Source organism: Labrus bergylta, chromosome 1, assembly GCF_963930695.1.
Source record: "Labrus bergylta chromosome 1, fLabBer1.1, whole genome shotgun sequence".
Lineage (NCBI taxonomy): Eukaryota > Metazoa > Chordata > Actinopteri > Labriformes > Labridae > Labrus > Labrus bergylta.
This window is the reverse complement of record NC_089195.1, coordinates 29,835,061-29,858,738: the sequence shown is the minus strand read 5'-3', so window position 1 is coordinate 29,858,738 and position 23,678 is coordinate 29,835,061. Positions and strand designations below refer to the sequence as shown.

The following is a 23,678-nucleotide window of genomic DNA, read 5'->3' as shown; positions in this document are numbered from 1 at the left end:
CTGCCGCGAGGCTCCTTTGGTCGCCTCTCAAATTGATAAAACCATCTTTTCTTGTGTGTGTTTCCCGGTGTGTTGTGTGTGACGGCGTGCTTTAACGGGTGGAGGATTGTGACCCAGGTCTAATTGAAGTATTAAAGCCGTTTAAGCACTGGGAACAGAAGGTCGTTACACATCCAAACTGGCATGGGGGTTAGGGGCGCACATAGACACAAACACACACCTGCACACATGCATACACGGGGCTCCTTCTGTTTAAGACAGCCTCATTTTATTCATGATGCTGCTTATGACCCTGAACTCCCCAATGTGAGAAGGTGTGTGTGTGTTTGTGTGTGTGTGTGTCTGTGTGTGTCTGTGTGTGTCTGTGTGTGTGTGTGTGTGTGTGTGTTTGCTTTGGGAGATGTGACTCTGTCACCTTCCGCTGGGCTCAGCCAGGTGTGAAAAGGCATTCTGTCAGACCTGCCTGCTACTGGGTCCATTTATCCTTTGTGTGTGTGTGTGTGTGTGTGTGTGTGTGTGTGTGTGTGTGTGTGTGTGTGTGTGTGTGTGTGTGTGTGTGTGTGTGTGTGTGTGTGTGTGTGTGTGTGTGTGTGTGTGTGTGTGTGTGTGTGTGTGTGTGTGTGTGTGTGTGTGTGTGTGTGTGTGTGTGTGTGTGTGTGTGTGTGTGTGTGTGTGTGTGAGAGAGTGCGTGTGTGTGTGTGGGTGCATGTGTTAGGTCCGTTTATCTTCGGTGTGTTGTCTGCCTGCACCTGGCCCTCAACTAACAAACTCCTCCAAACCACACAGTATAGACCACAAAGCCCAGGGGTATTTACTGAGAAAGTAAGATACTGACACACTTGGGCACACACATCAGCACACACACACAAACACACACACACTTCTACAAACATATATAGGGCAGCAAATGGACTCAAAAGCTATCCACAACATTTTCAATTCACCTGTGGCATATGAGTCTGAAGACATTTTTACTCAACAGTAATATTTACACAACAAGATTCGCTTCAACAACTCTTTCTCACGGTTTCTTTCTCTTTTACAACACACACACACAAACACACACACACACACACACACACGTTCTCAGACACACACACGTTCTCAGACACAAAGGTTTTACATGTTTTGTTTCTCTTTTTGCATACAGTTTTAAAGCGGAGGGTCGCTTAATCTCTTGCAGGCCCCGTCTGCCCCCCTCCTTCCATCTTGGTGTCCTTCTCTGTCTTGAACGTTCTGAAATCTGCAGACAAGCTTCATTAGAAAAACACTCAAATTCTCTGAATTGTTAGAGTTGGTTTGTTTAATGCATTTAATCACATTTTTTGGAATGATTAAAATGTCTAATTGTATTTTTTATATATAGATATTTCTTCAATCCAACTATCGACTTCTTTACAGTTATGCCTACATTTCCCAGGGTGCCCTTGAACAGGCCTGATCGCACAGGGGTGAACTTCCTCTTTCGCATACACTCATGCCAAAATCATGGCATCATGTCTCCACTTCTTTGAATTCCTACGTCTAGTAAGTTGTCAGTGAAAAAATGTTGGTTTGAGCGAGAAGACACAACGTTTTGAATCTGAATGACTGATGCCAAAAGTCTACGTTAGTCGTCACATTTTAAGGACGTTGAATTTGTTTTATTTAAGATTTATTTTTGGGCCTTCCGCGCCTCCTATCTAGAGACGGGACAGTGGACAGAGCCAGAAACCGGGAGAGCTGGGAATGACAGTGAAAAGAGCCTCAGGCCGGACTGGAAACCAGGCCGCCCACTCTCCGTGGTTAAACCTCCGTACAGGGGGCACGCACACCAACCGCTAGGTCACCGACGCCTCACATTGAAATTGTTGAGTTGAGCTGAAAATAAATGTGAACACAGTCAATCAATGAAAAGAGTAGAAATGCGATGAAAGTGACGCAGACGTGTAGATTCAAGCTGCGACTTACATTATCGATTGGTACTCGATAAGTAGTTTTACTCATCAGATACAGAAACTAGAGAGCATCTCACGTTCCCAAAAGGACTGATTAGTTATGTTTCTTTAGGTTGAAGCTTTAGGTCTTTGCTGCTTAGTTGAGCTCTTTTTGATTTGGGCTCTGTTTTTGTAGTTTTTCTTTTTTTCTTATGTTGCATGTTAAAAAGTCCCGATTTTTTAATCACCTTTTCAACGTATTAAAGCAAAAACAACGCTTTTCTTTACACCTCTTTGACCTTTGCCTGACTGCTCGGTCCCTCGCAGACTTTTTGGGTGTTTTCAGACACATGCACGGGACTATATCCCCCCCCCAGCCAGCCCCCCAGTAAAATGTCCACTTGAAGTCTTGGTTCAACTGATGTGTGAACGCAGCAGGAAATATCCAGGAAGGCGAGTGGGCGGGATGGATGACGTTTTTATCACTCGATTGGTTTAATTGTCACGTAACTGCAGTGAAGCAGCTTCATACTCTTTGGTTTTGTTGTACGACAAACAGTCAGACAAAATCTGGGTCTGAAACCAGCAAATAACTGTACGAGTAAGGGTTTTGGAAAATGAATAAGTGACCATAATTTAGGCGTAATGTTCTGATGATTCTGGCTTTATGTGCTTTTGAATTTAGGGGAGTTTTTAAATATATAACAGACCAGGTTTAGGAACCTCTAGGGACAGAGAGGGAGGAGAGAGAGAAAAAAACGGGAGGACTGGAAAAAGGGAAGAAAAAGAAGGAAAAGGAGGATGTTTGATGGATGGATGGATGAAGAACAAGCGAGCAGGAGAAGACAGTCTGAGCTGACCGACCTGCTGTCCTTACACAGGCTGCATTAATGCATGTAAAGATCATGCATAAATGCATGCAGTTATTCATACAACACACAAGAAGTCACAGTGACTTTTTCTCCCTGTTAGTGTTGTCAGGGGCCTGCTGTGCTGGGTTAAGACCAGAGCGCCACCTTATGGCCACTGCAGGAAGTGGTAGACCTCCTTCTAAACCAGAGAGTTTTCTGAATATTGATGAAATCCTAAGCAATATTTTACTTCCATGAATCTTCTTTAAGCATGATGCGGGAAACGGGATGATGTTTTTTTAGATTTTAGAACTTTAGTATCCATATGATTTTCATAAACGTGGATAATTCACACCACATAGATCAGAGGGAGGTGTGGTGTGTAAGTGATTCAGACGGGTGGGAGGAGAGAGAGAGGAGGGGGAGGGGGAGGGGGGTGTATTATAAAGGCTGACGGAGACAGAAGAGAGTGAGTACACAGCAGCTGATTGGTGCAGGTATATCAGTGTGTACGCATTGATTGGCCTCTCTAGATAGTAGTGGTGACACCTGTATGTGTGTGTTTATTGATCGGCACCTCTGCCTGTGGAGCTGGAGTTGTGTGTGTGTGTGTAGATGTGTGTGTGTTGAGCAGATTCTCTCCTCACGGTGGTATCAGTTTGTGTGTATCGATCTTTTCATCGGGGACAGTTCTGTGTGTGTGCGTCTGTCTGTGTGTGTGTGTCAGTGTCTCTCGGGCTTCCTGTGAAAAACAGTCGGTGACCTTCTTTGTTCGATACAGAAATTAAGCCGTCTTCACCCTTTTCCTTAAACTCCATTGGGTGTCCGTCTTTCTTACATGACTGGCCCTTTTTTTCTCCCTTTCTCTTTGAATCCATTGTACCTTTTTGTACCTTTCTTTCTTTCTTCCTCTCTGTCTTTGTCCAGACGGTTCTTTGCTCTATTCTCATATTCTTGTATCCCGTTGATATCCCAAGGTTAGAACGTTTTCACCCTTAAATCCTCCTTTTCTCTTTAATTTCTTAATCAAGGTTTAGAAAAGGGAAAAAAAAAGAATGACTTTCTAACAAAGTAGGACTCTAGAGTTTGTCCAAGTCAAATAAAAGATCAAAATGTTTAACATATGTGTCATGAAATATTGAGCCTAATCAGTTGAAATGGTTCACATGAGTTACTTTACGTGTATAATAATAAATAATAAAAGTTAAGTTCATGTTTATATTGAATCGCCCTTCTGGGACAAATAGTTAAAGTTGAGTTGAGGTGATCGTATGCTGATTTAAAATGATTCTGAGTTTTTGAACAAGAAGGGATTTTTTAAAAGTGCAATTTAGTGTCGTAAAAATGAGATATGAAAAGATGACTCAAAGTGAAAAAATGTTTTCTCCAACTCTTTTTTTTGCTCTTCTCTCTCTCTCTCTCTCTCTCTCTCTCTCTCTCACTCTCACTCTCTCTCTCTCCATTACTTATAAACATTATTGACACTTTTTTTCTGTGTTTAATATGAGCTCAGGATTATCAGAGTTCATCCTGTTTGACCTCAACCCGTCTCACTTCAGCAGGTGAAATCCACAGCAGGTTTTTTTCTTTCCCCCCAGCCTGCTGTGTTAGAGCACCCTCTAGTGGTCAGGCAGAGAACTGCACTCTAACTCTGGGAAGTTTTTTTTTAACTCGGTGCACTCTAGTAAAGATCCCATTCTGTGATAACATTGTAAACCAGGCATGGTTGCAGAGATTTTCTTTTTGGGATATTTTTTGGGGGGCTTTTTTTTTTTTTGCCTTTATTTGATTGGACATCACCTCAAAACGAAATAACTGCAAAAAGTAAATTGCAATATAAACATCTCATATAGCAACGAGTGCGAATACATGTATGTGGTCACATTAATACTGAACAAAGATGCAGCAGCTCACCCAACAACTAAAGATCACAAATGTCCCATTATTCAAATAATAAAGACGACTTCTTCCTCTTCTGTTCTTTCTGCTGAACATGAAGTCAAACGTTAAAGTTTCCACCTTTAATCCACCTCTTCTTCTTCTTCTTCTGTCCTTGACCTCTTCCATTGTGTTCACTCAAACAGTGCTCTGTAGAAATCCTTTAAATCCACATCTATTCACCGAGCTGTTTTTTGCTGTCTCATCATTGTCCGGTACTGTCCAGTCCTCTCACCTCCGCCGTATGAAAAGACTCTCTGCTCTTTATTCCTCGACCCACCGAGACTCTGACTGAGCAGGAGTGGCGGAGGTGGAGGGGACATTAGGAAAAATAGAAGAAAAAGAAGTCTTTTGTATGTTTTTAATCTGGTTCTATTAACAATTAGCAGCCAGCGGGGCAAAAAAAAAAAAAAAGTGAAGTCCTTGAGGTAAAGGTAATCTAGGAAGCAGAAGTTCTGAAGAAGTGCAGTGTATGGATAGAAATGTGTCCATATGCTTAATATTTACTCTATTTAAGAAACACCACCTCCCCCACCCCGCCCCAGAAAAAACAAATGTAAAGGGAATTGTGTCCTGGAAGAAGCAGCAGCGACTTGGAAAACTTCACCCTCGAAGGAAAGGTCGCATTAATTCATCTTTGTTGTTGACAAAGATGATATCAGAAGTCCCGCCCCTTGTTGACTTTAATTGGTGGATGAAGGGGAAGAGGCACAGGTGTGCATGGCGTTGTAGCAAAAGTATTTTCAACCGAGAGTGTTGTGAGCGCAGAAACGGGGCTAAGGGCGTTTTAGCGAGTCAACGCTTTCAACTCGACTTTAATAACTAAAATTAAAGAGACAATCAAAATAAGCCAAACTGATAAAGGCACAGTAACAACAACAACAATGCATATTCTTTTAACCTTGCATTGTTTTCCTTGATTGGAAAGAGAAGAGAAGATACAGGTGTCTTCATATGTCCTATTGAATGTACATGCAGATCCATTGGACACACACACTAACAGACACAAACACAAACACAGGTTTTATCAATGGTCCTACAGGTTTTTGAGGTCTTTATGCTCTTCTGCTTATCTGAATGTTGTGACCGTGTGTTTGAGTGTGACTTGTTGGCTAACACGTAAAGTTAGGGTTTAAAATGGTAACCCAGCCCCCACAGGGAGGCACTGAGTCCTTCTTTACTTTATAAATCAGAATCCTCGTCTCTCGGTCACATACCGGTATGTGTTGTCTCCGTCTAATTGCTGGAGACAAAGTGAATGAAATATTTCAACACACACACAACATGAAAAAAAAAAAAAAACCTCTGAACCCGGCCGCGAGTGCTCTGAATAGAAAGCGAATGAATCAGTCCCAGATTTGAATAGATTAGCTTGTATCCTCTGTTCCGCCTTCCACGGTGTGACCAGATTACCTCCAGCCTCTACCCCAAAATAAGAGGAAGGGGGGGGAGGCTTCCTCCAGTGGTGGCAACCCACCGCCGTCCAGCCCTCTGCATCACATTATCGTTACATTCCAGGAGCGTTTTCTCTCTCTTCTGATTGTGTTCACACTGATTGACTGACTGACGGGAAGAGATAGGAAGAGCCTCTGGGAATTACACTGTGTGTGTGTGTGTGTGTGTGTGTGTGTGTGTGAGAGAGAGTGTGAGTCCTCGTAGGGCGCGGGGTTACGGCTTCGGTCTGAGGCTTTGTGAACTGGCAGACACAAAGGGGGCAGGAATCACATCTGGTTATTTGGAGAACCCCCCCCCCCCCCCCCCCCCCCCTCTTCTTCCTTCAGATCCTCTGCTCTCCCTCCTCCATAACCTCCCTCACCCCACACACACACACACACCTCCACCTTAAAGCGTCTCTGAAGAACGATTAATTCTTGTTAAGCGAGAGTAAACACTATAATTAAATTCTTTACAATTTGGGGAAATTGCACGGTTAAAATTCCCTCATGAGAATAAGTGGATTAATGGAGTTAAATCTTCCCCACCTTATAGCCGTTTCATAACTATATAATTAGCCTGTATGTATATACTGGCATGTTGCACACACACACACACACACACACCATGAGGCTCTGTTTGTTTTGGTATCAGCCCGGTAGTGTTGAGTTGTGTTGTCAGGCTGTTTTCTATGATAAAGCATGCAGAGTTGGTCCCCTGTGGGTCCAGTAACATATGCAAACCTCTCCCCAACGCTGCAATAACATATGCAAAACAGCACCGGCAGCTCCCACCACCCGTTACTGTTTAGATCCCCCCCCTCACCTCTTACACACAAGCCTGTTTGCTTCTCGGATTGTGTTTGATAATTTGCTGTGTGTGTGTGTGTGTGTCTGTGTGTGTGTGTGTGTGTGTGTGTGTTCCTTCAGATTGTAGTCTGTAACAGTCTGAGCTTTGTGTTGGCCAAAGGATTATCACGGCTTTGCCACCAGCAGCCAAAGCAAGGAGCAGGGGAGAGCGAGGCTTAGAGACGCGCAGTGTATGTGTCGGCACAACTGTGGGAAAACAGTGTGTGTGTGTGTGTGTGTGTGTGTGTGTGTGTGTGTGTGTCAGAGAACAAGCGTGTGTGTGTGCATGCATGAGAGGCCACGGACGGCTGGTTGTCTGCGTCCACCTAGCGAAGCCCTGAGGACCCTCTCAAACACCCTCTGATACACACAAACACATGCACTCAATCACACATTAAGGATGTCAAAATGATGCATACTCTCTCTTTCCGTACCCTGTGTTTTAAAACGATACAAATCCATTTTTTTATTTGATTAATAGAATCCAAAAGTACTCGAGCTTTAAAAAAAAAAAAAAAAAGAATACTCTCCAAATTTTCAACCCTAAAGGAGAGAGCAGCTATGGTCTGTTCAAATTCACAGGTCGGCATACACTTCGATTTTTCAAGTCCTTTTTTGAAGACGCAAAGTTATATTTGTGTCTTTAACACACAGAAAGCAGAGGAGGTCCATGTATCTGATGACTCTGTCTCTTTAAGACAGTGTGCAGAATTTGTTTTGGTAATTATAAGCAAGACTTCACCTGGTATGAGGGGCCTGGGACTTCTGTTTGTTGTCATGGTATCTAAAAATGTATTGATATTGCTGATTATTACTACTATCATATGAAAGTTTAAAGACTCTGGTATCGTGACAACCCTGACACACACACACACACACACACCCTAAATAAGGCTGGGAAATTATCGAGATTTTATCGTTATGGCGATATTAGCATCCTTAAAAACACATGGCGAAAGTCTGTGTTTATTGCAATAAGTAAAAAAAAAAAAAACACTTAATGTAGTCAAGCTCAACATGAATACATTATCCAGTGGTACACAGGCCATGCTTTCACACCATTTTGATGATGTCAGATGAAGCTAAAGCTAACGATCAGCTACTCTCAGGTTGATAAGTGCCAATTATGTGGAGAATAAAACACGTATTTGGATTTATTTAGGAGTTAGAAGGGACATGTTGCAAACACAGGTTTTTGGTTCAACATGGAAAATCAGCAGACGGACAATAAATGTGAGTCAAAGCAGGATGAGCGTTCTCGGTAAAAGCTTGCCTTGCAAATGCATAGGACAGAGTCAGCAAAGGCATGAAAGGTACGGCTTTGTCCACAGGAAGCGCTACAAATTAAAATGCACAAGTTAAAAGTTCCTCACAGGAGCTTAGATAAAGTCAAGAAAATAACCAGTACAGATCTTCTGGAAAATCTGAACAAACCAACCTCACCATTTAAAGAGTTGTTAACACAATCTGCACTCCTGTTCCTTTCAGTTTTACAAAACAAAAAACAAATGTTTTTTTTTTTTTTGTACGATCTCAAGTCAGACAAGGTCACAGTTAATGTTGTTGAACAAGTTAAATTGTGAAACTAAAAAAGCAGATGTGCGCCCTCGGTAACAGTAATACTGAAACACTCAGTTTGGCAAAGGAGGGCCTGTTATTCTGGTTTGTGTCATCACCATAGTAACCATACTTTCATTTTACCAGACTGCAAACTGTAGCTGCAGAGAAGTGTCACGGTACCTGAAAGCACCAGTATGCTCCCTCCTCACCTCTCGTGGAGTTTGAGATGGTCTGTCTCCGGCCATTCCTACACAACATTCAACAAAATGTTCACTTGTGCATGTGTACACACTGACACAGCAGGATAAATATCTTAGCTGTACTAATAGACCATGTTTGTTCTCATGTTTAAACATCAATCTTTCATCTCAGTACGACCGGCGTTTCAACTCTCCATACATGTTGTCATTAGAAAGAGATATTAGGACTTTCACATTTAAAGGTTATTCAACAACATTTTTAGGAGCATGCTCGAGAGAAACCTGACCTTAAATCATTGTTGAGACAAAGACAGAGACGGTGACCGCAAACACGTCAACATTACAAATATTGAAACCAAACATCAGTTATTTAAGTCAAAGTGAATGAAAGTACGTCATACTACAATTCTTTTTGAATCAGTTTCACTATGAGCTTTAGCTCTGAGGACACACCTGCTGGGAATCACCTGACACAGGATTCATCATGGAGCGTTCAGATGATTTGTTTATTTATCTCTTTACAGCTGCAGGAACAGTGCGCAATAATAGACATTTCTGTTTTTGTAACATCTTTGACCATTTTCCAACGCAGTCTCTGGGCAGGTGTAAGAACAGCCACAGAGACATCAAATACATCAACACTCTAACTTTTGGCTTCTTGATGGAAACCCTTGTATCGTCGGCAATGAGGTGACTGGAAGGATTAGACAAGTACACAGAATTGTTTTGCTGAGCTTCCAAAAAAGGTTTAGGCCATACAAAAAATGATTTCCTTTTATTTATCCCTTCAGTCAGGAAAAATTAGTTCAGCTCAAAGCCTTCACTGTGACAAGTATTGACCCACAAGTTTGTTGTTAAATGTCAACATCTATCAAAGATGATTTAAAACATGTCAGGAGAGAGAAGGCTTCATGACTTACTGTAAACACAAACTGTCAAAAATAATACAATACTTAACGAGGACAACAATATAAAACAGGATTTAATGTCTGGCTGTGGTCAAACAACACAAACTAATTTAAGTGGATGAAAACAGTCCTTAAATGTTGCGTAAATCGAAGTTAAGAATCAGATTCTGTGAGGGTTAAACAAAAAACAATCCTGTTAGTGCATCAACAAAAACTACCTCGACATGCCTTTTTTTATGCCTTTATTTTAGAGCTATCACATTGTTAGAGTCAGAAACTGTGACGAGAGGGAGAGTGGAATGACATGCGTGAAAGGAGCCACAGGTCGGATTTGAACCCGGGGCGTTAGGCCTCTGACACCAAACCGCTAGGCTACCGGGGGCGCCCCCTACCTTCACATGTCTGCGTTACCCAGCGTCAAAAGTTGGATTTCTAAAGCTGATTTGCTTCTATAGAAATGACAAATCTCATGAAAGTAATTAAAGTTTTCTTCCTGAGCCGTACCAAACCGAAACGATCTGAAAAACCCGCCTGTGTCGTATTGACTTTCACGGCACAGCCAGACTCTCCAGGACTCCTCTCTAAACCCCCGAGAAAGAAAGGGAAAGACACCAAACTGATATGATCCCTCAGGCCCTCACCCTGCTGGCAATTTAGATTTAGCCGATTGGAGGCGGCGGCAGGAAACAGAGAGCGGGAATGAGAGAGGGAGGATAATTAATATTGTATGAGGCAGACAACTCCGAGTCCTCACACGCACACCTATACAGACTCACAGGCACGCCCGGTCCTCAGACATCTATCACAGGTTGATGAGAGAATAAGAGGGGATTTTATTTCTTGTTCTTTTTTTCATTGTGTGTGTGTGTGTGTGTGTGTGTGTGTGTGTGTGAGATCAGAGTGTGAGGAGATAACACAAGCCCAAGGTCAGAGACAGAGGGAGACCTAGAGCCAATTTACATGAAGGATGAATGGGAAGAGGGGCTGGATGGGTGGAGGTTCAGGAGGGAGAGTTTTAGACGGGGTGGGGGGAACTGTGATCTCCTTAGGGTGCACAAGTGTGTGTTTTCTGTGTGTGTGTGTGTTGTGTGTGTGTGGAGGTCTGTGATCTCCTGGCCTTTGTGATGGAGATGGGGCCCGGCCGGCCTGACCCGATAATGACGCGATGCTCTAATAGCATTCATCCTTTCTGCCGCAAAACTACTCAAGCGGAAAAGAAAGAGAGAGAGGGGGGGGGGGGGAACAAGTGTGAGGGGTAGATGTGGGGATGGAGGGATGGAGGGGTGTGTGTGTTTTTGAGGGAGAGAGGGGAAAAGGAGGTTAGCTGAGCTATGTTTAAGAAATGACGCGGGGCGCAAATCATTTGTAATCTCGAAAATCAGGGCTGAGAGACGAGGGGGGGGGGACATTTGAAGGTGTGTGTGTGTGTGTTTTAGAGAATGGCATTATGTGTGTGTGTGTGTGTGTGTGTAACATTAGCAGTAAATGCACTGTGCCTGTGTCTCCTCTCTCTCTTTATCAGTGTATATTTGCTGTGAGCGCTGGAGCATGGAAGGCTTTCAGAGCACTGGCCCATAGGGGACGGGACCCCGTGTCCAACACACACACACACACACACACACACACACACACACACACACACACACACACACTGAGCAGTTACTTATCATACAGGGTCATTACAGGCCTCTAACTATAGCTCTGGTAATCACTGGTTTATATCAGCACCCATATTCAGCATACAATACACAGCAGGTATCAATGGAGAGCGTGGGAATGATGGCGGCTGAGAGGAGGGACAAATGGAACGTTAAACCATTGCATTTTTTTTATTTTATTTTTTTATGAAGGGAAATTATCAGTAAATTGGATTTTAATTTGGTTTCCTGGTAACACACTCCTGTCATTTTCTCTGTGTGTCCTCAGACTAAGCCAGGTGTTCCTGGAAAACAGCGTGGAGAGGACCACGGTCGAAGCCCCGCCTCCTGCTACAACTGCTCCAGGAAAGGACACTTTGGACATGTGAGTAGCTGGTCCTGGTTTGATTGTCACCAAGGTCAATTTAAAACCTTCAACGACGACGTTACACATCTGCAGGCACATTTAATTTATCAACAGGGTTAAAAAGAAATCAGAACCACAGAAATTGAAATTCTGTTAAGTCTAAAAGTGAGAAAACAACAGAAAACACTCAAATATGAGCAGAATTGTCTGCTGGTAAACATTTGAATGTTGTTTCCTGAGTGTGGCTACCATTAGCAGTGCTAACGCCGCGAGCCCTCAGTCCTCTTTGCACGTTACACATTCACGTTCTAAACGTAGTGACACGTTGCTCCGCTCGATATGCCACTTCAACCTGACCCAGCCTACAGGTGCATGTGTGAACACGCAACTCAGAAAGATTTCAGGGGCGGCCTGAGACTTCTCTAGAAATCCTCTGGAGGACTTGTGTGAAAAGGACTCATGTTGTATCTCCCATGTTTGTATGGTGGCCCATAAAGGACAAAGCTCATTCTAGAGAGCCTGTTCTACTTTTTTTAAATGATGTCTTCATGCACGTTTGGAAGGAGAGGCTAGTGGGAAGCTTAGATACCATTAACTCTTACCTTCATTGATCTTCATATGTCGTCTTATTATGGGATTTTGTTTGTGCATACAAGCGCTGTAATACATTTGTGCGTTCCTCAGGCGTGTACACAGCGGAGGATGTTTAACGGGACTTATCCCAGCACGCCTTTCATCAACTACTATGACACCATGGAGGACATAAACCGCAGAGGACACAGGGCTAAGATGAAGATTAAGGGTAAGAATCCTACTCACCAACTTCTGCTTCATGACGACAGTCTCAAACTTCACGCTAAGCCGAGGCTTTGAAGCACCAATCACAACGTCATAGTGTGGCATTCTTATAATTTGCTTCAGTAAGGTACCGGTATGTTGTTGCATGATAAGACTTTCATTTTAAACTGCTCGTTCTTGGCTTCACTTTGCATCTTGATACTGTGGAAACATCGAGATGTTGAGCAAGTCACTGAAGTCTTTTTGTTTCTGTCATCCAGACTTGAAGAAAAGTGGCCTTTACCCTGCTGCTTCTGAGGCCCCTGTCACTCCAGGTCCACCAAAGAAGAAACAGAAGCTGAGCCATGCCAAGAACAACCAGAAACCGAACCACACACCTCGCCAAAACGCAGACAACCACAAACCCAACCACAAACCCAACCAGACACCGCGCCCAAACACCGAAAAACACAAACCCAACCACAATCCGAACCACACACCTGGACAAAAAACCGGCAACAACAAACCGAACCGGAGTCACATCTTTTTTCAAGACAATGACTTTGAACCTCCTGCAGCCAAAAAAAGTAAACGCAACAAACACAAACAACCGGAGAGCGCTGGCAACGTGAAACCATGGAAACCCAAGAGACCTGTGCCCACCTCGAGGGAGCAGCCAGCTAAACTGATTCTGGACGAAGCCGACGACTTCCCCAGAGGAGGGGCTGCGAAGAAACAGAGAAAGAAGAAAGAGAAGCACGCTCCTTCAGGGCCACCAGGGGGACACGGAGACGGCAGAGCGGATCGCCTCAGTTGGACTGTGAAAGGAGAGATGCAGGGGTCGCAGCAGCAGAAAGGAGAGAAGAAGAAGAGGAAAAGGAAGCAACAAGGAAAGGGGGACAGTAACAAAAACCATGATGCACACATGTACCCAACGGATGAGAACCTGTTTATCATAAAACAGAAGAAGAGAAGGAGCAGATAGCATCGGGCTGCGTGAGGTTTGGTTGTCAGGACTTGACGGGACCTTTTAGTATTGTGTGTTCAAGACCATAAAGGATGGGGTCAGACATCTGCTACATTCAGGGTTTGATGGAAAACAGTTGTTGCCTGTGTTGCTTTACAGGGTTAGTAGATATTTTTAAAGATGTCATTTTGAAGTCACAGCTGGAAAAGCACCGTTGGAATTAATCGATCTCTTTCAGTTTCAGATCCATTGTTTACCACAGTTTTAGATTTTTATTAAATCTGAGTATGCCTTAACGGTGGAGTCAGTAGCTTTTTTTCTTTGTAACTTGTAAACACAACATTCAAACTGGGCCCCCCCCCCCCCCAGTGCACACTCGCAGCAGGACGTACTGTGTGTGTACGTTTACTGCTTGTACCTACACCGCAAGCCAGCATATACTTACCGCCGGTTTTTGGCACCTGTGTGTCCAACAGAAAGAAGAACATCTCTGTGTCCACATGTGAAAGCCAACACAAGGTTCAATCGCTGATTTTTATCCAGTCTTTAAATCACCTTTTTGCTGTAATTGGCTTGGGGTAAAACATGCCAGCTCCCCACCCAGAAACGTCCCGAGTCAACCAAAACAAAACATGAAAATCCAGGCACCGCACATGTATGGACACCCAGAAGGGATAGTTGAGTCTATTTTGTCAGGGAAAAGCTACAGACTCTGCCTTTAAAGCAATCATTGGATGCACAAATTATCATCGGATCAAGTTTGTCTTACTGCAATTATATTCCTTTGGATTTAAATGAACCTTTATTACTGCACCTTCAGTGTAAGAAAAGGGGAAAATTCAGTTTATTGTATGTGAAAGTGTGTCTCCTGTTGATCTGATAGTCATATTAATGGACATAATTAGTGGATATTCTTCAAAGTTGCGGTCTTTCTCTTACTAAATGTGCCTACATTTGTGTTAACACACATCCTGTAAACAAACGAAAGTCGAACTTTGGAAGAAATCTGCTTGACTTGTCTGACTCGGAGCGGTAAATTCCTCACGTTAGATTCAGAAAATTCATATTTTAAATCAGAAGAGAACAGATTTTGTCCCTCGTCACTTTGACTGAAAGCGCTACAGGAGGGACTCTATGTCCTGTGTAAACGAGAGGACGAGGTACAGGTAACACAACCTGTGTCAACGTCATGAGGCCACCTGGTTATTGTTTGATGACAGACTGTGAACCTGTTTTCATGCTAATAGTACCACCTGCTATTGTAAAGATTAAAAAGCCCCCTTCTGGTCAGTTTGAGAATTACAGTAATTAAAGTAGTTCATGAATCCAGCTAAGAGTTCTCACATTCTGTTCAGTGATAACTTGAGTCTACTGTTCATGTTCAGTACTACAAGGATTTTAGATTTTGCATTAAAAAGTGGATATGTCATTACTTTCATAGTCCTTCAGTTTCTTTTTCTCACATAATTCACGTTAAAACAGATGCTGCTCTTTAAAAGTCCTGCAGGAAAATGTGTGCCTCCACTCTGAACACAGATTTAAAGTTGCTGCTGTTTGCCGTTATAACCAAAGGATTGTAGATTTGTAATAACAGAAAGTGTCCCATACGTTTCGAAGAGAAGGGGTGCCTTTTTCTATGACACTTGTTGATTTGTAAATGATCTAAATATTCGATCAGACTGTAAATACACGTTCTCATCACTGACATACAGCCCTGACAGTATTAACAATTAACCCACTCCAAGCTCTGTCATGATGAAACCATAATAAAAAATGAGAGTTTGATGGTTCCTGTATTTCATGATGATCAATAACCCAAACTTTGTGGTACGAATGTGACCTATTAGATCTGTTCAGTAACTTCAAACTGTTCCATAATAATTTGTGTATTTAAAAAAGTGATCCAATAAAACAATCTGGTTCAAGTCCTTAAATGTATTTCTCTCTTCACTTGATACGCACCCTGTGGGGTTCACAAACAGATTTTTTTGAGGGTTACTTTCACATTCCTTCACAATGCTCTTACGTTACCTCACATGACTTTTCTTATTCGTCCTTCTCTCCTGAGCAATTTCTCTTCTTTCATTTAAACTGGGCATATGCTGATCTAGCATCACTGCTCAATAGGAATGGTTAAGTAATTAGTGAACTTGAACAGATTCTTCAACCAGCGGTCTCTACAGAAGAAAGCTGAATGTTTATCTGCAGGATGCCGTCTGTCTCATCATCCAGTAACTTGTGCAGAAGTCCACAGTAATGTTACACTTCTGCAAGCTGCGCCAAATTACGTGAATTCCGTAATTCTTGCACATCTTTCAGGGTAAGTAGGCTAATAAAAACTGTTCTTTGGATTTACATCCAGCATGCAGATGTTCTGAGTGCAAATGCAATAACTGGTCACAGATGAGTGGGCCTAAGCATCCTGCTAGCTTTACCGCTTTCTCCTGGAAAAGTCTAACATTAGAATCCATTCAAAATTACTTTCAGACCACTTACCTAATGCCCAGTAACATTTTAAAACTCCAAGCATTCGTGTAACGCATAAACATACAGAAAGGGAAAAGAGCTCAAAAGTTACTTACCGTGACTCCCGTGACCTTTGAATTGACCTGATAAAACACAGGAAAATAATAAGTAATAATAATAACAACTTTATTGATATAGCACTTTTTAAAAACACAGGTTTACAAAGTGCTTTGACAAACAGCAAGAACAAAGCAAACTAAAGCAAACACAGAAGAACAGAAACAACAGCAAGAACAAACAAATGCAAAATACTAAAAAATAATTAAATACAATTCATCAGAAAAGAACCCAAAGTGCACGATACCCAACAGACATATAGTATATAATCCGACCATCATAAGAACCATCATAAGAACCCAGGCAACACAAGAACCATCACAAGAACCCAGGAAACACAAGAACCATCACAAGAACCCAGGAAACACAAGAACCCAACAACACGAGCTGAGACCAAGAGGAACCAAAGATTTAAAAATAATATGTAAGAAACTAAAAGAGCTGAAAGCAAATCAAAAGATAACAGCAATAAGAAGGTAAGAGCAGTAAAAGAAATAGAAACAAGTGGTAAAAGGATAAAAAAAAAACTATAATATTAATAAAAAGTAAAAGTAAAGTAGACAAAGTAAGTAAGTCTTTGTCTAAAACTAAAAAAAGTCTTTGGTTGAAACAGCATTTGAAGATTATAATTAGTAATCAACATAGTTATAACAGTATAGGAACACAAAGCTACAAAAATGAAACGCTTTGCTTTTTTATAATTGGCAAATACCACATTAAACAGTAACCCGTGAACGCAACACATTCACGTGACGCATTACGTCGCCCCGCCCCGCCCCGCGTGGAGCACGTCCAAGTAGCAGTCACATACATGACTCACACATTCACTTTCTGAGCGTCCTGGCCTCAGAGGAACACTTCCCGTCTGTGTCTTGAGTCGACAGGGAGCAGAAATGGAGAGCGGTTCGTCTTCAACCGGGGACAGCGGACTGGACCGGGCTGTCGGTCTGTGGCTGCAGTATGACCAGGTGAGCAGTCCTAACCTAGCCTAGCCTCACCTGCTGTGACTGTAATGTTCCACTGTGCCACTCAAAAGTGAAATGTTAAGTGTCGCGATATGATACAAAATAACAGGTCCCATTCATTTCCGCTCTTGAATGTCTCACAAGATACATTTTGCTTCATAATAATGTTTTGTTACTGATTCCCCGGAAGTCCCCAAAAAGCACAAAAACGAAACAACTCCTGCACGAACAGGTAAGTGAAAATAGTTTTTGTGCACACAGGACATTATCTTGTTTGCACAAATTATCATCTAACCGGTTCCGCATTGGATTAAACGAACTTAGTACTTTTCCTTTCATGATAAAAAGTCCACACAACAGAATGATAATCACAAATTATTTACTTGAGTTACAATTCTGTTCTCTTTAAGCCATTTCCCCTTTTCCCCCTTTTAAGTATTCTCAACTTACTTCTGGAAAGCTTCATCAGAAATACACACAATAACATGCAAAGGGAATTATGAGGTTTTTGCAATAAACATACTAAAAGTCTGAATTTATCACAATAAATAAAATAAAGTTGGATGACTCTCCTGCTGACTGTTTCTGATATCATGCATGGTCGTTTGTGCACACTGCACTAGTCTGGTTTCATTTTCTGTTTTGTTGTTTCACAGATAGGAAATATGTATTGCATTGTCTGTTTATTTCCTGTACCGTGCAGCCCTAGTTAGTAGCTATCACAGAGGAAAGTTCTGGTTTAAAGATGTTAAACACATATCATTTAGCACGTCACATGTCCTCAATCTATAATTAGTGGATTTGCAGGTCTCACTAAGTTGAACAGCACAAGGCTAATGTGACTTATCATCCATCCAGACATCGATCCTTCACAAAGACAGTCATTCATGGCTCTAAAGAGAAACGGGACGCCACCAATCAAGTGCCGTTAAAGAGGAGACACTGGCTCATCAGTCTTCAGATAATTGTGCATAGGAAGCATGATCAGCAGCCAATTCAAACAAGAAGCCTCATCTGAACTTATTTCCTGTCTGTATTTAGTTGTCATTTCTAACCACAGCACTCTATGAAAGTTTTGATTTTTTTTAGACAGTCTAAATATTTTTAATTCACTTTTAATGAACATACCTGAAATGTGTTTGTGAGTCACACAGAGGAGCAGATGTCCTCTGTGAAACTGACCCCAGCTGAACATGATCTGAACAAGAGCTGAAACATTGAATGAGCCTTTATGTTCATTTTCACTTTCTCTTCATCTCATGAGAATGAAGGACTTGTTTCTGTCGAGGTTCAGTTCTTTGCCTGTTAAGCGAGTTAAGTTTGCAACTTTTGTCATCCAAGAAAAAAAACTTGCTTAACATTTTGATAATCAGTTAAAAGTTTAAGATACTTAGAAAAATGAAATCAGCTTTAAAAAAAAAAAAAGAGGCTTGGAGCAAGTTTTGGACTACTACAGCTCTGACAGGAAAAGGCAACATTTTCATATAAATAAGTCAAGTTAAGCTTCAGGAAATTGCTTTTACAGTTTGACTATTTTCTTATTTCCTATTGGATTATTCAGCCGACCCTGAAAGAACACAGACATAACAATAGTTGTTGCTTTCAACAAAGGCGAAACCTTTCAAACCATTCTGCAGCACTAAGAGTTACACCAGTCAGATACTGTGTTTCAGACTTCTCTAACACGTTCTCTATCTGTAATCTCCACTCGAGCCGTCGCAATACAAGAATTTAAATCTTCGAAATGATACCAGTAAAACATCAAACACTTTTGAAATCTGTTAGATCACCATGGCAACACAGAAGCTGTTTTCCTAGGCCCCCCCATATATTGTAACTTCTTGTTTTTAACTTACCAAAAATTGCAAACCAAGTCCTGCACATGCAGTTTAGACTCCTGCTCTGCTCTCTTTCTGTGTTCATGAGACTTCAGTGCTTCTTTTCTGGATTGGATTGTTTTGAACAACGTGGTTTGAATGTCGTCTCTGCATCATATTGTAGTTTTCAATCAAGGATGATAATTAATGTGAATGTCTATGAAATGTCGGTGTGTTTTTCCTTCCCAGAACCCAAAGACGGTGTCCATGGTGCAGGCGCTGGTGAAAGAAGGAGCAGTGGAGGCTCTGAAGAAATGTTTCTCCTCCAGGATGGAGTTTGGTACGGCAGGTCTGAGAGCACCCATGGGCCCCGGCATTTCCTGTATGAACGACCTCACTATCATCCAGACCACGCAGGTCGGTTAATGGATAAACTACAAGCCGGCCGCTCATGAAGCCTGGAGTCACATGCGAAGGCAGACAAAACACATTATTGATTCTCGTTCTGTGCTGTTAGACTCCAAACTCTCGTGATCGGCCGCATAGCTCACATGTCACCATCTCGTTACCCATGACTGTAGATCTCAGACATTTCCTGTTTCCTGTTGCTTGTCCTTAAATGCCCTCCATTGCCACGTTCAAAATGTGTTCTCACATCCTCCAGTCTTTTCTCTCTGACAGGGTTTCTGCCACTATCTGGAGGAGAGTTTTGAGAACCTGAAAGAGCGAGGGGTTGTGATTGGTTATGACGCCCGAGCCCACCCTCCCAGCGGGGGCGGCAGCAAGCGCTTTGCCAGCCTGGCTGCGGCTGTGTTCATCAGCCGAGGGGTGCCGGTCCACCTCTTTGCTGACATCGTCCCGACACCCTTTGTGGTAATCACTTCTTCTTTTATTTCCACATCTGGGTTTTTCTTTTTTTTCTTTTTTACATGGAAGGAGAGGCTAGTGGGAAGCTTAGATACCATTAACTCTTACCTTCATTGATCTTCATATGTCGTCTTATTATGGGATTTTGTTTGTGCATACAAGCGCTGTAATACATTTGTGCGTTCCTCAGGCGTGTACACAGCGGAGGATGTTTAACGGGACTTATCCCAGCACGCCTTTCATCAACTACTATGACACCATGGAGGACATAAACCGCAGAGGACACAGGGCTAAGATGAAGATTAAGGGTAAGAATCCTACTCACCAACTTCTGCTTCATGACGACAGTCTCAAACTTCACGCTAAGCCGAGGCCTTGAAGCACCAATCACAACGTCATAGTGTGGCATTCTTATAATTTGCTTCAGTAAGGTACCGGTATGTTGTTGCATGATAAGACTTTCATTTTAAACTGCTCGTTCTTGGCTTCACTTTGCATCTTGATACTGTGGAAACATCGAGATGTTGAGCAAGTCACTGAAGTCTTTTTGTTTCTGTCATCCAGACTTGAAGAAAAGTGGCCTTTACCCTGCTGCTTCTGAGGCCCCTGTCACTCCAGGTCCACCAAAGAAGAAACAGAAGCTGAGCCATGCCAAGAACAACCAGAAACCGAACCACACACCTCGCCAAAACGCAGACAACCACAAACCCAACCACAAACCCAACCAGACACCGCGCCCAAACACCGAAAAACACAAACCCAACCACAAACCCAACCACAATCCGAACCACACACCTGGACAAAAAACCGGCAACAACAAACCGAACCGGAGTCACATCTTTTTTCAAGACAATGACTTTGAACCTCCTGCAGCCAAAAAAAGTAAACGCAACAAGCACAAACAACCGGAGAGCGCTGGCAACGTGAAACCATGGAAACCCAAGAGACCTGTGCCCACCTCGAGGGAGCAACCAGCTAAACTGATTCTGGACGAAGCCGACGACTTCCCCAGAGGAGGGGCTGCGAAGAAACAGAGAAAGAAGAAAGAGAAGCACGCTCCTTCAGGGCCACCAGGGGGACACGGAGACGGCAGAGCGGATCGCCTCAGTTGGACTGTGAAAGGAGAGATGCAGGGGTCGCAGCAGCAGAAAGGAGAGAAGAAGAAGAGGAAAAGGAAGCAACAAGGAAAGGGGGACAGTAACAAAAACCATGATGCACACATGTACCCAACGGATGAGAACCTGTTTATCATAAAACAGAAGAAGAGAAGGAGCAGATAGCATCGGGCTGCGTGAGGTTTGGTTGTCAGGACTTGACGGGACCTTTTAGTATTGTGTGTTCAAGACCATAAAGGATGGGGTCAGACATCTCCTACATTCAGGGTTTGATGGAAAACAGTTGTTGCCTGTGTTGCTTTACAGGGTTAGTAGATCTTTTTACAGATGTCATTTAGAAGTCACAGCTGGAAAAGCACTGTTGGAATTAATCGATCTCTTTCAGTTTCAGATCCATTGTTTACCACAGTTTTAGATTTTTATTAAATCTGAGTATGCCTTAACGGTGGAGTCAGTAGCTTTTTTTCTTTGTAACTTGTAAACACAACATTCAAACTGGGCCCCCCCCCCCCCCCCCCCACCAGCGCACACTCGCAGCAGGACGTACTGTGTGTGTACGTTTACTTCTTGTACCTACACCGCAAGCCAGCATATACTTACCGCCGGTTTTTGGCACCTGTGTGTCCAACAGAAAGAAGAACATCTCTGTGTCCACGTGTGAAAGCCAACACAAGGTTCAATCGCTGATTTTTATCCAGTCTTTAAATCACCTTTTTGCTGTAATTGGCTTGGGGTAAAACATGCCAGCTCCCCACCCAGAAACGTCCCGAGTCAACCAAAACAAAACATGAAAATCCAGGCACCGCACATGTATGGACACCCAGAAGGGATGGTTGAGTCTATTTTTTCAGGGAAAAGCTACAGACTCTGCCTTTAAAGCAATCATTGGATGCACAAATTATCATCGGATCAAGTTTGTCTTGCTGCAATTATAGTCCTTTGGATTTAAATGAACCTTTATTACTGCACCTTCAGTGTAAGAAAAGGGGAAAATTCAGTTTATTGTATGTGAAAGTGTGTCTCCTGTTGATCTGATAGTCATATTAATGGACATAATTAGTGGATATTCTTCAAAGTTGCGGTCTTTCTCTTACTAAATGTGCCTACATTTGTGTTAACAGACACCCTGTAAACAAACGAAAGTCGAACTTTGGAAGAAATCTGCTTGACTTGTCTGACTCGGAGCGGTAAATTCCTCACGTTAGATTCAGAAAATTCATATTTTAAATCAGAAGAGAACAGATTTTGTCCCTCATCACTTTGACTGAAAGCGCTACAGGAGGGACTCTATGTCCTGTGTAAACGAGAGGACGAGGTACAGGTAACACAACCTGTGTCAACGTCATGAGGCCACCTGGTTATTGTTTGATGACAGACTGTGAACCTGTTTTCATGCTAATAGTGCCACCTGCTATTGTAAAGATTAAAAAAGCCCCCTTCTGGTCAGTGTGAGAATTACAGTAATTAAAGTAGTTCATGAATCCAGCTAAGAGTTCTCACATTCTGTTCAGTGATGACTTGAGTCTACTGTTTATGTTCAGTACTACAAGGATTTTAGATTTTGCATTAAAAAGTGGACATGTCATTACTTTCATAGTCCTTCAGTTTCTTTTTCTCACATAATTCACGTTAAAACAGATGCTGCTCTTTAAAAGTCCTGTAGGAAAATGTGTGCCTCCACTCTGAACACAGATTTAAAGTTACTGCTGTTTGCCGTTATAACCAAAGGATTGTAGATTTGTAATAACAGAAAGTGTCCCATACGTTTCGAAGAGAAGGGGTGCCTTTTTCTATGACACTTGTTGATTTGTAAATGATCTAAATATTCGATCAGACTGTAAATACACGTTCTCATCACTGACATACAGCCCTGACAGTATTAACAATTAACCCACTTCAAGCTCTGTCATGATGAAACCATAATAAAAAATGAGAGTTTGATGGTTCCTGTATTTCATGATGATCAATAACCCAAACTTTGTGGTACGAATGTGACCTATTAGATCTGTTCAGTAACTTCAAACTGTTCCATAATAATTTGTGTATTTAAAAAAGTGATCCAATAAAACAATCTGGTTCAAGTCCTTAAATGTATTTCTCTCTTCACTTGATACGCACCCTGTGGGGTTCACAAACAGATTTTTTTGAGGGTTACTTTCACATTCCTTCACAATGCTCTTACGTTACCTCACATGACTTTTCTTATTCGTCCTTCTCTCCTGAGCAGTTTCTCTTCTTTCATTTAAACTGGGCATATGCTGATCTAGCATCACTGCTCAATAGGAATGGTTAAGTAATTAGTGAACTTGAACAGATTCTTCAACCAGCGGTCTCTACAGAAGAAAGCTGAATGTTTATCTGCAGGATGCCGTCTGTCTCATCATCCAGTAACTTGTGCAGAAGTCCACAGTAATGTTACACTTCTGCAAGCTGCGCCAAATTACGTGAATTCCGTAATTCTTGCACGTCTTTCGGGGTAAGTAGGCTAATAAAAACTGTTCTTTGGATTTACATCCAGCATGCAGATGTTCTGAGTGCAAATGCAATAACTGGTCACAGATGAGTGGGCCTAAGCATCCTGCTAGCTTTACCGCTTTCTCTTGGAAAAGTCTAACATTAGAATCCGTTCAAAATTACTTTCAGACCACTTACCTAATGCCCAGTAACATTTTAAAACTCCAAGCATTCGTGTAACGCATAAACATACAGAAAGGGAAAAGAGCTCAAAAGTTACTTACCGTGACCCCCGTGACCTCAATTGACCTAATAAAACACAGGAAAATAAAAAGTAATAATAATAATAACTTTATTTATATAGCACTTTTTAAAAACACAGGTTTACAAAGTGCTTTGACAAACAGCAAGAACAAAGCAAACTAAAGCAAACACAGAAGAACAGAAACAACAGCAAGAACAAACAAATGCAAA

General features: G+C 42.2%; 2 protein-coding genes across 3 annotated transcripts in view; both read left to right on the top strand.

Annotated features, from left to right (window-relative positions):
• The window catches only part of zcchc7 (zinc finger, CCHC domain containing 7), a 53,381-nt gene extending 38,044 nt beyond the window's left edge, over nt 1–15,337 (top strand). For both annotated transcript variants that reach the window (XM_065958864.1, XM_065958867.1), the window contains 3 exons: nt 11,582–11,677; nt 12,344–12,461; nt 12,718–15,337. In XM_065958864.1, coding sequence (XP_065814936.1) covers nt 11,582–11,677; nt 12,344–12,461; nt 12,718–13,421 — 918 coding nt within the window. In that variant the 3' untranslated portion in view covers nt 13,422–15,337. The remainder of the gene's footprint in view (nt 1–11,581; nt 11,678–12,343; nt 12,462–12,717) is intronic.
• Nucleotides 15,338–16,747: 1,410 nt separating this feature from the next.
• LOC136179961 (uncharacterized) lies at nt 16,748–22,840 on the top strand. The gene is made up of 5 exons (XM_065958859.1): nt 16,748–16,954; nt 19,018–19,185; nt 19,450–19,641; nt 19,826–19,943; nt 20,200–22,840. The coding sequence occupies exons 1-5, from the start codon at nt 16,880–16,882 to the stop codon at nt 20,913–20,915; spliced, it is 1,269 nt and encodes a 422-aa protein (XP_065814931.1). The 5' UTR covers nt 16,748–16,879; the 3' UTR covers nt 20,916–22,840.
• The last annotated feature ends 838 nt before the right edge of the window (nt 22,841–23,678 follow it).

Excerpts from the sequence above, each read along its gene's own strand:
- LOC136179961 (XM_065958859.1), top strand. The coding sequence starts at position 16,880 with ATGGAGAGCGGTTCGTCTTCAACCGGGGACAGCGGACTGGACCGGGCT. Across the intron at positions 16,955-19,017 it reads TGTGGCTGCAGTATGACCAG|AACCCAAAGACGGTGTCCAT; the intron begins GTGAGCAGTCCT and ends TTTCCTTCCCAG. Across the intron at positions 19,944-20,199 it reads GGCTAAGATGAAGATTAAGG|ACTTGAAGAAAAGTGGCCTT; the intron begins GTAAGAATCCTA and ends TCTGTCATCCAG.